Below are 14,300 nucleotides of genomic sequence, written 5' to 3'. Positions count from 1 at the left end.
GTGAGATCTAAAACCTGCAGGACACCGGCCCTTGAGGCCTGGAGTCGGACACCCCTGACTTAAAGGTATACTGATTGAGTTGATTCTCTTGAGTTGATGTAACGTGGTTGTAATTTTGTAGCAAGGATTTTGCTTATCGGGACTTTTGGATTAATATTGATGTTATCTGGAATTTTTGAGCCTGTTTAGCAATCAGAAACACTGAGGCATGTACAGTGTGATGGAAAGAAAGATTCCTGAATAAAAAGCTGTTGGAGGATTTCATAATGACAGGGACTGCATTTCCCGCTCTTAACCCAAATGAATCAATCAGATGCTTTCTGGCAGCCAAACTATGAAACAAATTAGTCACTCATGTTGTTACAAGTGCACAGTTTCAACATTTTAGTGGTAGACATAAATATGCGTAGTGAAGATGTTGTTTTTCTTAGTTTACTGTACCCATATTAATTAAACTGGCATTTCCTCAGTGGTCTGGTGGAATGAGTCAGAGATGAGGATTGTGTCGGGACTCTCGATTGAGCCGATAGTGAAGCCAAAATGTTGTGTAACTCTTCACAAGTGAAGTAGACGTAGAACTTCTGAGAAAGAAACCTTTTTCTTCCAGGGCAAAGTTGCCAGGCCTTTTAAGCAGTTTCACTCAATGATTTGATGCATGCAATTTTTATGTTCTGGGGGATCATTGAAATTCCCATTCTTTTAAATGGGGTCTTTAAAATAAGTGCTCAAATAACTGCGTGAAAGTGTTAAGAAGATGTCAAGTCCTAGCAAGTGGCAGGACTTGCATCAAAGAACATTGACTGCAGTCATTAAAATTAATGTGAGCGTGGAAAACTTTGTACCTGACTTGGATTCAAAGGACTGAATACGGACACGGGGAGGTGGATGAGCAGCAGAGACAGAAATTAGGTTTTGTGGCCAAATATGCTGAAATCACCGTTTATTTGATTTTAAAATATAACGCCAGATCATGGTGGAAGGTTGTGAAGGTGACTTTTATTAAGAATCATATTCAGAAAATTTTAATAAAAGAAAAACCTATAAATCGAGACAAAAGGACAACAGACGTGGAGTATAACGATTATGTCACGTTTGATTGTAATCGAGAGTAAACAGAAATTAAATCAGTAAAATAATAGGGTTTAATTTATACATAAAGACACACATTGTGGGAACAGAGCCCTTTAAATTATTGGTAAAAATGTTATAATTTTTTAATATAACATTTTTACCTGAATATTATTTTTCATTAGTTAGTTAGTTAATGTGTTTATGGTCTCATAGTCTACTGGATAGAGTGTGATACATTTACAGTCATGAGAAAATCAGAGTTTTAACAGGACTCATTATAATCTCATTAAAAGCTAAGCACACCCTTACTGCTTCCACAGGAATTAAGTGGGTATTATAAGTAGCAGCCAGGTGCTGCTAATCAAATGCACTCGATCAGCTGCTCATCAACAAGTGTGACAACCTCTTTGGTGACAGAAATAGCAAAAAATCCAAGAACCACATCGCAGACTCTACAGGATTTAGTTAGCATGTTAAGTGTTAAAGTTCATGAGAGTATAATTAGAAGAAGAATGAGCAAGCATGGTTTGTTTAAAAGGGCTGTCCCGAGAAAGCATCTCAAAAATCACATGGCAGGAAGGCTTAGGTTTGCAAAGTTGCAACTGAACAAACCACAAAAAGTCTGGAACAATGGAACAATTTGGACATGTGAGACCAAAGTAGGGATGTTTCAGCACAAACACCTGAGACCAACTGCCAGCATGGTGTTGGAGAGCTGATGATTTGGGCTGTTTTTTGCTGTTACAGGACCTGGGCACCTTGCAGTCACTGAGTCGCCCACAAACTCGACTCGCAGGACCTTATGCTTAAGCTTAGAGCTGTGCATAAACAAATGCCTACAAAAAGTCAATGAACTGAAGTGTTGTAAAGAAATGTGGGTCCTCCACATTGATGCGAGAGACTGGAAGTCATACAGAAAACAATACTTCAAGTTAAGGAGTGCTAAAGGTGGTTTCTACAAGCTGAACTGAATCATGGAGTTTCACAGGACTGCACAGAACAAAAACAATTATTTATTCACATGGCTCTTCTTTACATTAAACAATTAAAATGACTTCCCAAAATGTTGTATAATATCTTAAAAAATAATTTGAAGTTTATTGTAGTATTCTTTTCTTCTCTTTATATCTTGTTATTAGGATTGTTAACATACCGGTATCCTCATCGTTGTAGGTTCGCTCAGCAGTAAGAAAACGGTGGCACCGCTGGCAGGACAACCACGCTCTTCGAGTTCGAGTGGCACGAGCCATGTCTATCCCGACCTCTCCGACTAGGATCAGCTTCCACAGCATCAAACAGACCACAGCCGTGTGACCACAGAAACACGCAATCTCCAGACTGATTCCTCCAGCAAGGTCACTGTTTGTCCAGTGTGACTAAGGAGTTATGCGATTTATTTTGCCTGGCGACAAAAGTACATTTTAACTGCACAAAAATGACATGAAGTTCTCGTTATAAGGTACCGTTTGTGACGTAGAGGGGCTGGGTTTTTCTAAACAACGGAATGGTTCGATCGTCACATCACAGCAGGTTTGACCCTATAATTTTAGTGTTGTTACTACCGGCATCCAACTTGCCTAGTGGTTATGAGTACTTGAAATTTGACTGACCATGACGCATTCATATGTTGCCAAAACTGCCATTTGTATCTATTATGATAAAAATGCTAAACTGCTCTTTGAATTACCTTCTCTTTATCAACAGCTTAATTTGAAAGAAAGAAGCTTTTTGTGGATGAAGAAAACAGAAAACAGCACAGAGTAAAATAAATAAAAAATGAGTCATAACTCTCTGAAGTGAAAAGAGACTGAAAACAATTTAACGTAGAGTCATCAACTGCTTTTTTTTTTTTTTTTTTTTAACTAAAACACAATCTCAACACATGATATGTTTTGGTTAATGTGAGATGTGGCTATTTTATACAAACAAGCCATTTTAAGAAGCTTTTATAATGTGTCTTTTTTTAAATCCCTTTTCTTCTCTTTCTTTTTTACATCTTTCTTACTGTTGTAAACATTGGTAAATACTTCTTTTTCCTCTTTGTTCTGAGGATTTGATTTCACAACTATTTTTATTTCCTTTTGTTAGACTTGGTCTTATTTTTTTTGTTGCTTTTTTTTACTGTGCAAGGAAGGTGTCAACATAAAGAGCAATTTAACGTGTTATGTGTTTGAACTCCCCGAGAGCGATAAATGAGCGTTCCCAACTTAGAGTTCTCTTGCAGACGAGGAAAGATATGATCATATATACATTATTTTATGGAGCCAAGTGATTCTCATTTATGTAATCTGTTAAGTGCTGTGCATGGATTTGTCATGCAGGCACAGTGGAAGCAGATTAAATTCTTTTGGCTTTATGAAATCCTTGTGGCTTCCTTATAATCAGTGTCACATACTAAGCTTCTGGGTCAAAGGAAGAGGAGCTTGACAATATGAGGAGGACCGATCCTTTTCCTAAACCCTTGCTCTGGTGAGATCAACCTTCTGCCTGCCTGTAACCCCGGATCTTACAGCTGCTAAGGCTGCTCACCCAATAGTAAATTAAACAGCCATGTATGGACCTTCAGATAAAAATAAGGGAGGGAATGTTTGTTATGAAAAGGTTTATTGATCAAAAAGTGAATTACAGCAAGCTTACATTTTGATGCAGCACGGTGGCATGGTGGTTAGCACTGTTGCCGCACAGCAAGAAGGTCCTGAGTTCAATTCCACCACCAGGCCGGGGTCTTTCTGTGTGGAGTTTGCATGTTCTCCCCGTGTTTGCGTGGGTTCTCTCCGGGTACTCCGGCTTCCTCCCACCGTCCAAAGACATGCAGCTTGTGGGGATAGGTTAATTGGATAATCCAAATTGCCACTAGGTGTGAATGTGAGTGCGAATGGTTGTCTGTCCCTGTGTGTTAGCCCTGCGACAGACTGGCGACCTGTCCAGGGTGTACCCCGCCTCTCGCCCTATGACAGCTGGGATAGGCTCCAGCGCCCCCCGCGACCCTGAAAAGGATAAGCGGAAGAGAATGGATGGATATTCCCTTCTGCGTTGATAAATTAGCTACACATCTGTTAAATAAAGCTGTCTGACATTTGATGGGTGGCAAAATCAGCATCACTCATTTCTCTTAAATGTGTGTTTTGTATGGATTTAACAATAACGCTTAATACTGCGATTGAGCTCTAGAGGGGTCATTAAGAAGATTTTGTAAGCTTCAGACAGAAAGTGGATGACCTTCCCCTGTTTTATTCATTTATTAATTTTATGTATTTATTTCAGATTATATTTGAATTGATATCAGGCTTTTTATTTAAAAGTGTCACATAAAACATCCAGAATTTATTTCAAAATCTGAACCCATGTGAAGATGGTGTACATAACACAAAATATTTAATCACATCTTGATGTTAAAAAAAAGAAGTATTTTGTAAACTTTTGCTACATTACAACATCTGTTTCTGTTGATCTTGGTTCATTTTTGCTGTTGCTGCTTGATGACGCTTGATGTTAGCTGGTAAATACTGATCACCTCTCATTATTTACCCATTAATATATAACTCTGATCAAGGGCATCATAATTTAGCCATGACATTATGCAAACTCCCAAGACTTCACATACAAAGTGTACTACATTACATTACAACTGTGAAGTATTTTCATAAAGAAACTTTTTTTAAACAAATGTGAATAAAATATAAATAAAACTATATTTTATTTGAACTCACCAAAGAGAGAAACCATGTTTACTGACATACTGACTTTTTAACTGCCTATGTATTTCTATTATTTCCACTGGACTTTGTCGACCAAATCTTGTTTATTTTGTACATCGTTTGTTGTACATGATGTGTATTCAGTGCTGTTTGATGTCAGACATCATTTTATAAAAAATCAAACTCTTTGTTGAACAACCCGGGTTGCCTTATAAACAAAAGACAAAAAACATTTCTGTGAAAATGAAGCCGTTGTCTCTGTAAATGATGTATCTTTGTGTTACTTGTATACACTTGGACTGTATGTGTGAAAAAATGATTTTGATTAAAATTGTACTTTAAATTATATAACACACTACATATGTTGGAGGGGGGGGCATTTCAGTGCATTGGGTCCATACAGTTTGAAAATCTTACAAAAGCCACAGATTGCACTAATAGGATCTGTTCAGCTGATTCATTTGCTGTGTATCTCCCTCACCTCCAGGCACTTTATAAAATAAATACAGCAGTTTTATAATGATCCAATCTCACACTTATTCTTCTGATAGACTGAATGACTGCTGCTTCACTGGCATTGTGGCATGGCATTTCCTGATCTGAAATTGTAGTTTTTACTCACAGAATGGAAGACACACTCAGAGAGCGCTTGCTAGACACAGTTTCATACGCTTCAGGCTTGGCTGGAGTGAAATGGAGCAGAAACTACAGCCTATGCCCAGAACCCTCAGGACTCGAGTTATACATCCCCAAACAATCAGCCGGGACTCTGATGTAGCCCAATCAAGCCTTATTGTGACAATTAATGTTTCTAATGGTTTCCAGCATTGCAAAAGATAGACAATGCTATCAGATTCTTCAGTATCATGCCAGACGTGTGCAGCACATCTGCACAGCATCATGGATTATTTGCCCTGAACTCCCATGTGTCTGCATTAAACTGCATTCCACATTGCATCAACTAAAAATAAATAACCAGCATGACAACATAAGGCTGCCACTAAGCCTCAGATGCTTTGTGAATTTCAAAATAAACCCATCTGTAATGTAATATTTATATCGTAAGCTCAGATAAACTAATAAATGACCTCGCTTAATGAAGTATCTCCCATCGCTTAATTATTGCTGCTTTAAGCTGAAACTGTCATGCAAAGGTCACCCTGCTGATTTTATACATATAGGTAAGTTAATAGCAATTCCCACAGGCAGCATCCTTCAGCCTGTGAAAATGTCAATTATGGCTGTAAAGGAACTTTATTAAGTTTGAGTTTTCAACTTCAGACTTCAAGACTACAAATTTCTAAAAGAAGGTATGCATCACATGTGCACGTAGAGGGCGGAGTAAACCTTAAAAACACATTCATCAGACTGGTGGGGCTAAGAAAACAATGTTTTTGGTGGTATTTGCCTTCAAGGTTTTCTGGCAGAGAAATTCTCGACAATGTAGCGAGAGGATATATTTTAATCCAATCCCTAATATTATTCTAAGCCTTACCAAGTGGTTTTGTTGCTTAAAAATAACCAACAGCACCTGGAAACTGAAAACATTACAAAAGAAAATAAAGCTCTCTGTCAGGAAGCCTTGAAGGGAAACTACTCCCACTGGCAGCTGCTCACATCTTCACCACTGGCAAAACAGTTCTTACTGGTTGACTTGAAATGAGTCAGAACCACTGTGCCAGCGCATGAATGTCATCAGCGACACCGGATTTATAGCTCTGCTTTAATGTTACCTCGTGATGATGGGCCTAATCAGCATTGTGTGAACTCAGTTGGCAAGGGGTCTAATGTAAATTATGCTCTCTGGCTTTAAAATTCTTGATCTTAAAAACTAATTTGACACAACAGAATAACTCTTTCTTTTTTTTCTCTGGAGAAGCACCATGCTTACAGTTACACAGGTAACAGGTAATTCAAAGTAAACCAGGACTTTTTAAACAATACTTGATTTTTCCTTAAGGGTAAGCCTTCAGGGTGAATAGCATTAAAATATATAAACTGTTTTCTACCAGGAGTTTTGTTATTATATGGAATTAATGTGGAAATTATTCCAATATCATGCTGCCAGTTTACTGAATTACTCAAACCATACAGTCAATATGTCCCAGCAACTAAACTGGTGCCAGCCTAGCCGTCTGGTGGAAAATTGGCTGTGAACACATAATAGGTAAATATACTATATAGCCTGAAGCGGCCGGATGAGGAAGGCAGACTGAAAAAGATTATGCGGCATGATGAAGGTCAGCAGAGCAGTGAAAAAGAAGTGCTTGAAAAGCTATTTGAGGTGAAGGAGAAGGTCACTGATGTTGAAATACAATTAAAATAGCTCCGATGAGCTTGTTTCAAAATGAGTTAATCCCAAAATGGGATAGTCTTTACTGTAATGTCAAGATACAAGCGAAAAATCAAAGAAATTTCTTTTTTATATCCATATTTCAGACTTATGCTGTTATTTGTTTTTCAACAATATCAGGAAAAAAATGTAGGCGTAGAATGTTTGTATTTGCAGCCTCGGGCCTCAGGTAACAATCGTTTGTTAAAGTGGGTCCTTTTCAACTCATTCACAACTAGAGAAACCCCACAGGTATAAATAATGTATAAGATTTTGATTCATTTAATTGAATGGTGCAGGCATAAAGCAACGCCACTGAATATTTTACTCTTAATTATTGCACAGGTTCATAGAGCACCTGTTCAACCTAATCTACAACATGACAATGCCGATATTGTTCAGAAATCCGAGCGTTTTTGTTCCTCTGAGGGAAATAAAAGGAAGATCCTTGTACAGGGTTGATGTTGTTAAGCTTGTATGAACTTTACCACCAAAATAGTATTTAAGCAGTACTACATAACAATGCTCACAAACAGCGAACATTTTATCAGTTATGGTAAATTGGCTCATTATAGGTCTTACTTGAGGCGTGGGTTTACACGCTGATTAACGAGCATTATGAAACTAACCCTGCCATTGGATAAAATGCCAACCAGAATTTAAATGACTTTCAGTAATGTGGGACTAGCAGGATGGATAGGCTGGGGCACCTTAATGTCCCTCATTTATATATTTGTAGCAGGGCTGGAGGTGAAGAATGGCATGTTGTTTTTCATTCGTCAATGTTTACAGAATCCCCATATTTACCGCATGTGAGACATTTTTTGAGCAACAGCTCCCTCTGTTGGCTGATTAGGGAAAGTACTACACTTTCAAAATTTCCTTTGACATTGTAGTAAGTGCTACTGCCTTATATTAGGTTTAATACAGACTTTAAATGTCAGTATTTATTTCTTTACTCTAAAGATGCTTTTCTCTTGGGGAATGGCTTTGACAAAACAAAATACATTTTGAGAAACATAATTTAGGTATAACATTTTTAGAAGTAATTGAATCAAACATATGCTCATTTACAGCAAACTACAGAGATTTTATGTAGTTTCCTATTTTAAATGTTGTTGTCCTGTTGCTATCTTGAGAATAACAAACAGGACACTATTGATTTGTCTGTTAGTATAGCTTCTTTTATTCATGAGGGGTCACCACAGTGGATGGTTCCACATTTTTGATTCAGCAGTTTTTTTTTTCTCAAATCAGTGAGCTTTTAGATTTGGTTAATGTGCTACCTGCTACACAATGGAGTCACTGATTTGCTTCTTAGTGCACTATATTATATATTATGACTCAATCTGAAAAATGAACTGCCTTCTGTGAAAGGTGCAGACAATAACACACATTTCTGCGTTGGTTTTTGAAAAATCGAGTACAGCCACAACGAGTGTATTTATTTACCATGCTCTACGAAATGAACAGGGGCAATGTGCAGTGTGCGCACAGCATTAACATCAGGGACCTTAGAAAAAAAAAATAAAACAGTGAAATATTGATGAGTTATGCTGTAGATCAATCCAAGACGCATGGAAATGAAAAATATACAAGATGAGATGTACAGAAATCTTTTGCGGTCAAGAATTCACAATGAAGGAGAGACAAACTCATTACTCACTCATATTGATTTCATTATGTACTGTGATGTAGCACCAGAATGACAATGAGGCTGAAAGAGACATTGGCCCCTCTTAAGATGCCATAATGTATTTAACAAAAGCTTCATAATTTATGCACCCATTAGCATCCTCTTGGTTTTGCATTAGCTGCTCCACCTCGTCCTCCCTCATCTTCTCACCTATGATCCCCAAGGAAGAAAGCAGGAAAGCAGTCACTTCAGTACATTTCCTTATGATGACAGCTTCATGAATTAAAGCTGTTAATTAACTCACCCAGTGTTGCCAAAACGTGTCTGAGTTCTGCACCCATGACCGTGCCGTTCCCCTCCTTGTCAAACACCCGGAGGCCCTCTACAAAGTCCTCAAATGTTCCACGGTCCTTGGCTTTGCAGATGTGTTGGTGGATGGGTAGAAACTGGTCAAAGTCCAGCATCTTGGAATTCATATCTGCAGAAAATAATGAAAGTGTAACAAATAAAGCACACACAAAAAAAGAAGACGTAATTCCTTTGTAGTGGTGAACTTTATTTAGCCCGATATTATGCAGATTCTTGAACCACATCCAGCTCCAACTATTAACAACAGCAATGACTCAGTTTACACACTTGTCTTATTACTAACCTTCAGCTTTGGGTTTTCCAAGCACGTACATTATCTCTGCATTTGTGGGATTCTGGCCCAAAGCTCTTATTAGGTCACCACACTGGGCATAAGTGATTTTCATCTCATTGGTTGGGGTCCTGTCAAACAGCTGGAAAGCATCTTTGAAGTCTGTGAATGAAAAGAAAGCGCATTATTCCTTTTGATTTCTCATCTTGTTATTGTAATCTAAGAAAACATGCAAAGTCTTTGAGAAAAGGCATCGCATGCTCTCTGTTTATGTAACGATCAACAGCATAATTGCACGCCTCACATAAAAGAGCCCACCGCTAATGAAAGAGTCAAACCCTCAGATGTTCCTCTCTACCTAGACAGACATGCATCTTAAAGCCTTTTCAAAGCGACGGACACAGATGGATGTGTTTATTTTAATATAATAGCATATGCTGGCTCTAGTGTATCACCAGCTGCTGCCGAACATTTCTCACACACTTATGGGTGGCATGATCACACAAACAATTTATTCACTCTATAAATAACTCACAATCCATGCAGCCCAGAAGACAACTGTAACAGCCGTCTGAGCCTTACCCTCAATTTGTTCAGGAGTAAATTCCAGCTGCAAAAAGACAAAGAAAACAAAGAGACCGAGGGATGCTGATCATTTGGGACATAGTACTGCAAACAAAGTGAATTCATTTAAGACGATGACCTTGATGACCCTCCTACAGCAAGCCATTTTAGCAGGTCGAGTTACAGCCATTATCTGTTCTGATCAAAGTGCATTGTTTACTTGTGACCTTGAGGCTAAAACCCCCTTCTTACTGGATGTATACTGTCTACCAGTGTCAGCGTCATTTGAGTTTATTTTTAGACGTAACGTGGACTCTTTGGTGCTGTCAGCTCCACGGGGAAGTAACAAGGTCATTATGTCATGTGCACATGCACACGAGCAGCATTATTAGATATAAAGAGTGTAAAGTACATAAAATCTGTTAAACACCATTTAGAGTTAGAAAACCTGAGATCCAGCGATTTAAAATATATGCTTCTAATTATTCTTCCATTTGTTCAGCAGAACAAGCAGTTCAAAACCTTGAAGGGAAACCCATCTGTTTCACCTCATTTTAATTTTTAATTTTTGTGTTTGTGTGAGAGAGCGGGCAGGGCGGTCTTTATCCTTCAAGCTCAGGTCCTCTACCAGAGACCTGGGTGCTTGAGGGTCCTGCACAGTATCTTTGCTTTTCCTGGGAAACTGCTCACATGTTTGACACTTAAGTGGTAGAATATATAGTAGAAAGAGAACTGAATGTTAAACCAGCTGTACAGCTCGTTTCTACAATCAGCTTTGTGCTCCATTAAAAACTGTTATTTTAAATCTAAAAATAGCTTTGCCCTCAGTACCCACAACAACTTTTGAAGTTTTGCACTTCAAGCATATTTTGAACTGTCACAGCACGCCCTCGGTTTCTGTCTCATGTCAGGCTATCTACAGACCCCTAGACCCTTTGTGAGGTTTTGTAAAAATATTATCCAAAAACGTATCTAAGCATGTTTAAAGATGGATGAAGATGGCTATAATTATCTGTATTTTTCTTCCTCCCAGTTTTTCCACCCTTTTTCCCCACAGAGGAATGGTGAGGGTGGTCTGCTATTTGCAGACATAATGAAGATCATATTTTGTGGATTTAACCACGGTCCATTGTAACATGGCAGCTCGCTCAACCAAGAAAACATTTATCCATTGAGAAAGGGCCAAGTCAGCAGAAGACAATGTTTCCATGATGTCTGATGTATCAAGTAGTTTGCTTCTGAACCTCGCCCTGACAGTGAGTTGCATGCTTTTTTCCCCTTAACTGTCAAACATGCGTGCAGTTTATAAAAAATTCTGTAAAGCTATGAAGGCTAGAAAAAATATTACAAGAATCACCATAACGCCTTGAAAAATCTTTACCCTCCTGTTTGTCTTGCACTGCCAAGTAAATGTCACATGGGGTCTCTGATGCACTTTAAACACGGGCATAGGTAACAGCATTGGACTCTTTAAATGAAGTCTCCTTATCTCTCTAATATGATTGAATTTTTTAAAAAAAGGTTTTAAATTCACCAACAACCTGTATCTGAAGTCGATCCACAATCTGTGTGTATAATAATCTGTTGATGTTTTACCGTCACTGATGTTGGGTCAAACTCCGGGGTCTTGGGGCGCTCAGGCTCTGGGGGTTTGGGGGCAGCTGGTGCGGCAGGTTTTGGCTCTTCTTTCTTCTTAGGGGCCATTGCAAGAGACAAAGGGGAGGACTGACACACAGCAGAGTGATCCTGGACACTGCGGTCAGAGATGGGTGATTAGAGGCCCTTTATCCACTGTCCGCAGGTGTCACCTCCACCCCCATGCCAAACCACAGTGCCAACAATAGGGGAGGACTATAAAAGGATATGCCTTTGTGCTTCTATTTAAGACAAAGGTTGTTGTGTGTGTAACATCATCAAGACAGGAGTGATGGAAAACTACATTAGCTGAGATCCCCGGGCCTGGATCCTTCTGTTAATCAAGCTATGCGAGACCTCATGTTACCTAACCAATCTTTGACTATTGACCTTGTTCGGTGAAGTGTGGCGTTTATTAGTGAGGAGAGGAAGACGAGAATGATGATTGCTGAACAAGAGGGGAAGTTGCTTAAATTCCAGTGCCACAATGCTCTGTGATGAACAGCAATTATCCTTGATTATTATTTAAAATTACAACCAATGAGACGGCATCATCCACTGTGCACACTGTGTGCCAGGACAAGCCTTTGTGATGACCATTTATCTAGTGCGATCAGAGGGATTTTCAGGCCATTAAAATTAAATCCGGCTGAAAATAGGATTCACCGAGTGTTGTGTCTGTGTGATCCTAGTCCTGCGAGGGTGATTATATGTGTACAAACCACTCGCAAAGTTGAATACAACAAACAAAGAAGTGAAGAAAGTCATCTGTGATAACACTGGGTGCTGCTTTGTGTAGCTGCCATTCACACTTTAATGGAGACAGAGTGGTAGCCATCTGATGTTTTTGGTTTTATTCACACGGTTATGAATTCAGAATCATATATGCAAGAATAACTCACACAAACATGCAATTAATTTGCTAATTAATGCAGAGTGAAATTTCTTGGAAATTAAAGGTCATGCTTGACATTCATATTAGCATCACAGTTCCTGTGATTTTCTGACTTAACAAATCTTGATTAAGATCCTGATTCACATGGATGTATCCACACTGTGACCTGTTTATCCAGCTACAGAAATAAACTCACTGTAACCCACTTTTATTAGGTTCATCTTGCTGGCACCAGGTTAGACTACCTTTTCCCCTTTTCTTCATGGGATAGATTCATAAAGGGGCTGCAAACATTTCTCAGGGATTTGAGATATTGTAGCATTACTCAGCTGCACATTCATGATGAAAATTTTCTGATCCTAAAAGTCTTTTTTCCTGTCTTCCTTCTCTCACCCCAACTGGTCACGGCAGATGGCCGCCCCTCCCTGAGCTTGGTTGTTCTGGAGGTTTCTTCCTGTTAAAAGGAAGTTTTTCCTTACCACTGTTGCCAAAGTGCTTGCTCATAGGGTTGTTTGGTTTTTCTCTGTGTATTATTGTAGGGTCTGCCTCATTCTGCTCAGTTTGAACTTCAGCAGGTCATCTTGATTATGTCTATATGCTTAAATGTACTGAGTCCCAGCAATATGACTGCCTGATTAATTGAACTGATGTACCTAACAAAGAGACCAGTGAGTGTATAAATATTGTAAAAAGCAAGCCGTTCATTCACAGATCCAGTGGAGACTTAATTATTCATGCTCATAAAGAGCATGTTCACGGATGCATTGTGGATTTGATATTTTAAAAGTTTGTAGATCTTTGTTAACACTTTCTCCTTTTTGAGTATTTTTGTACATCATCATTCTGTCACTAAAGCACTTTTCTCTGCATGTATAGAAGATTGTGCAAATACGTCTGATCTATGCTCATATTTCATTAAGGACATTTGTCCATATAGTTAAAAACTTTAACAGTGCGTAAAAACCACAAAATCCAACGGCTGATATGCTATGAACATCTCATTTCTTTGGTTGACACGACAGCAGGTAAAAATGAAGTCAAAAATAATTTTTATTATCGTAATGATAAAGACGGCAATCTTCAATTGATTGTCTACACTCCTCCAAGACTAAAAAGGGCTTCTCTCTCTCTCTCTCTTTTTTAACGCTGTGATTAAACAGTCGCAGTTTTCCGAATTTGTCATTTTTCTTTCGAAGGGCTAAAGGTAAGTGGTGAGCAAGGTAGGTATTGATTCAGTGGAGTATTTTGAGTTTTTGTTCTGGTGCTGCGATCTATGTTGATTTTGCAGATTCTACAGCAGAGAAAATGTATAAATTTGGCCTGTTTTTAGAAATATATGCTTGATGTGCTCCATGTGTTCACTCTACAGACTGATCATGATTACATCTCCATGTCTTTTCAAGGAAAGATGCTTGTCAGCAGCTGCTCTTGGCTTGCCTTTAAAGCCTTCAAAGAGCTCCCATCAAGCTCATGTGGTAAAAATGGGAACTAATGAAGTCAATATTGCCTGATGGTAAGTTTGGCAAATCCTCTGTTAGGAAGTGCAAATACTGAATAATTTGAAACAACTCCTTTAACCATCAATTTTGTAGGAGCCTGAATCATGTAATTTCATGACAGTGACGATATTCAGGCGCTTGATTTAAATCTTGATCTAACTATAATTTCCTTTATTAGGAATGATGTCACAGACAATATGAACTAATGAGGTAATTTAGATTACTAGAAAAGGAGAGAAGGAACTAAATCATAATTTATGATCAAGGGGATATTGTCTTTAAAATGCAATGAAAGACAAGAGAAGAGAAACACACAGGAAAATAATTTGG

General features: G+C 38.5%; 2 protein-coding genes across 6 annotated transcripts in view; one reads left to right on the top strand and one right to left on the bottom strand.

Moving 5' to 3' along the window:
* LOC100692941 (corticotropin-releasing factor receptor 2) overlaps positions 1-3,521 on the top strand; it is a 36,068-nt gene extending 32,547 nt beyond the window's left edge. For 2 of the 4 annotated variants that reach the window (XM_025900598.1, XM_025900599.1), the window contains one exon: positions 2,245-3,521. In XM_025900598.1, coding sequence (XP_025756383.1) covers positions 2,245-2,385 — 141 coding nt within the window. In that variant the 3' untranslated portion in view covers positions 2,386-3,521. The remainder of the gene's footprint in view (positions 1-2,244) is intronic. The other 2 variants (XR_002056991.2, XR_003215025.1) reach the window with 2 other exon arrangements.
* A 4,988-nt stretch (positions 3,522-8,509) lies between these two features.
* On the bottom strand, positions 8,510-11,723 carry myl13 (myosin, light chain 13). 2 transcript variants are annotated; one of them, XR_270056.3, is made up of 6 exons: positions 11,538-11,723; positions 9,960-9,987; positions 9,390-9,539; positions 9,042-9,215; positions 8,768-8,947; positions 8,510-8,614 (listed from the first exon to the last, which is right to left on the bottom strand). XR_270056.3 is itself a non-coding variant. In XM_003438087.4 (5 exons), exons 1-5 carry the CDS (start codon positions 11,643-11,645, stop codon positions 8,841-8,843), a joined length of 567 nt encoding a protein of 188 aa, XP_003438135.1. In that variant the 5' UTR covers positions 11,646-11,723; the 3' UTR covers positions 8,510-8,840. The 2 variants fall into 2 exon arrangements, 1 of the variants encoding a protein (XP_003438135.1); XM_003438087.4 differs by having other exon boundaries at positions 8,510-8,947.
* Between the last annotated feature and the right edge of the window lie 2,577 nt (positions 11,724-14,300).

Source organism: Oreochromis niloticus, linkage group LG18 (genome assembly GCF_001858045.2).
Source record: "Oreochromis niloticus isolate F11D_XX linkage group LG18, O_niloticus_UMD_NMBU, whole genome shotgun sequence".
Classification (NCBI taxonomy): domain Eukaryota; kingdom Metazoa; phylum Chordata; class Actinopteri; order Cichliformes; family Cichlidae; genus Oreochromis; species Oreochromis niloticus.
The sequence above is the reverse complement of the archived record's forward strand: the minus strand, read 5'-3'. Positions and strand labels throughout refer to the sequence as shown.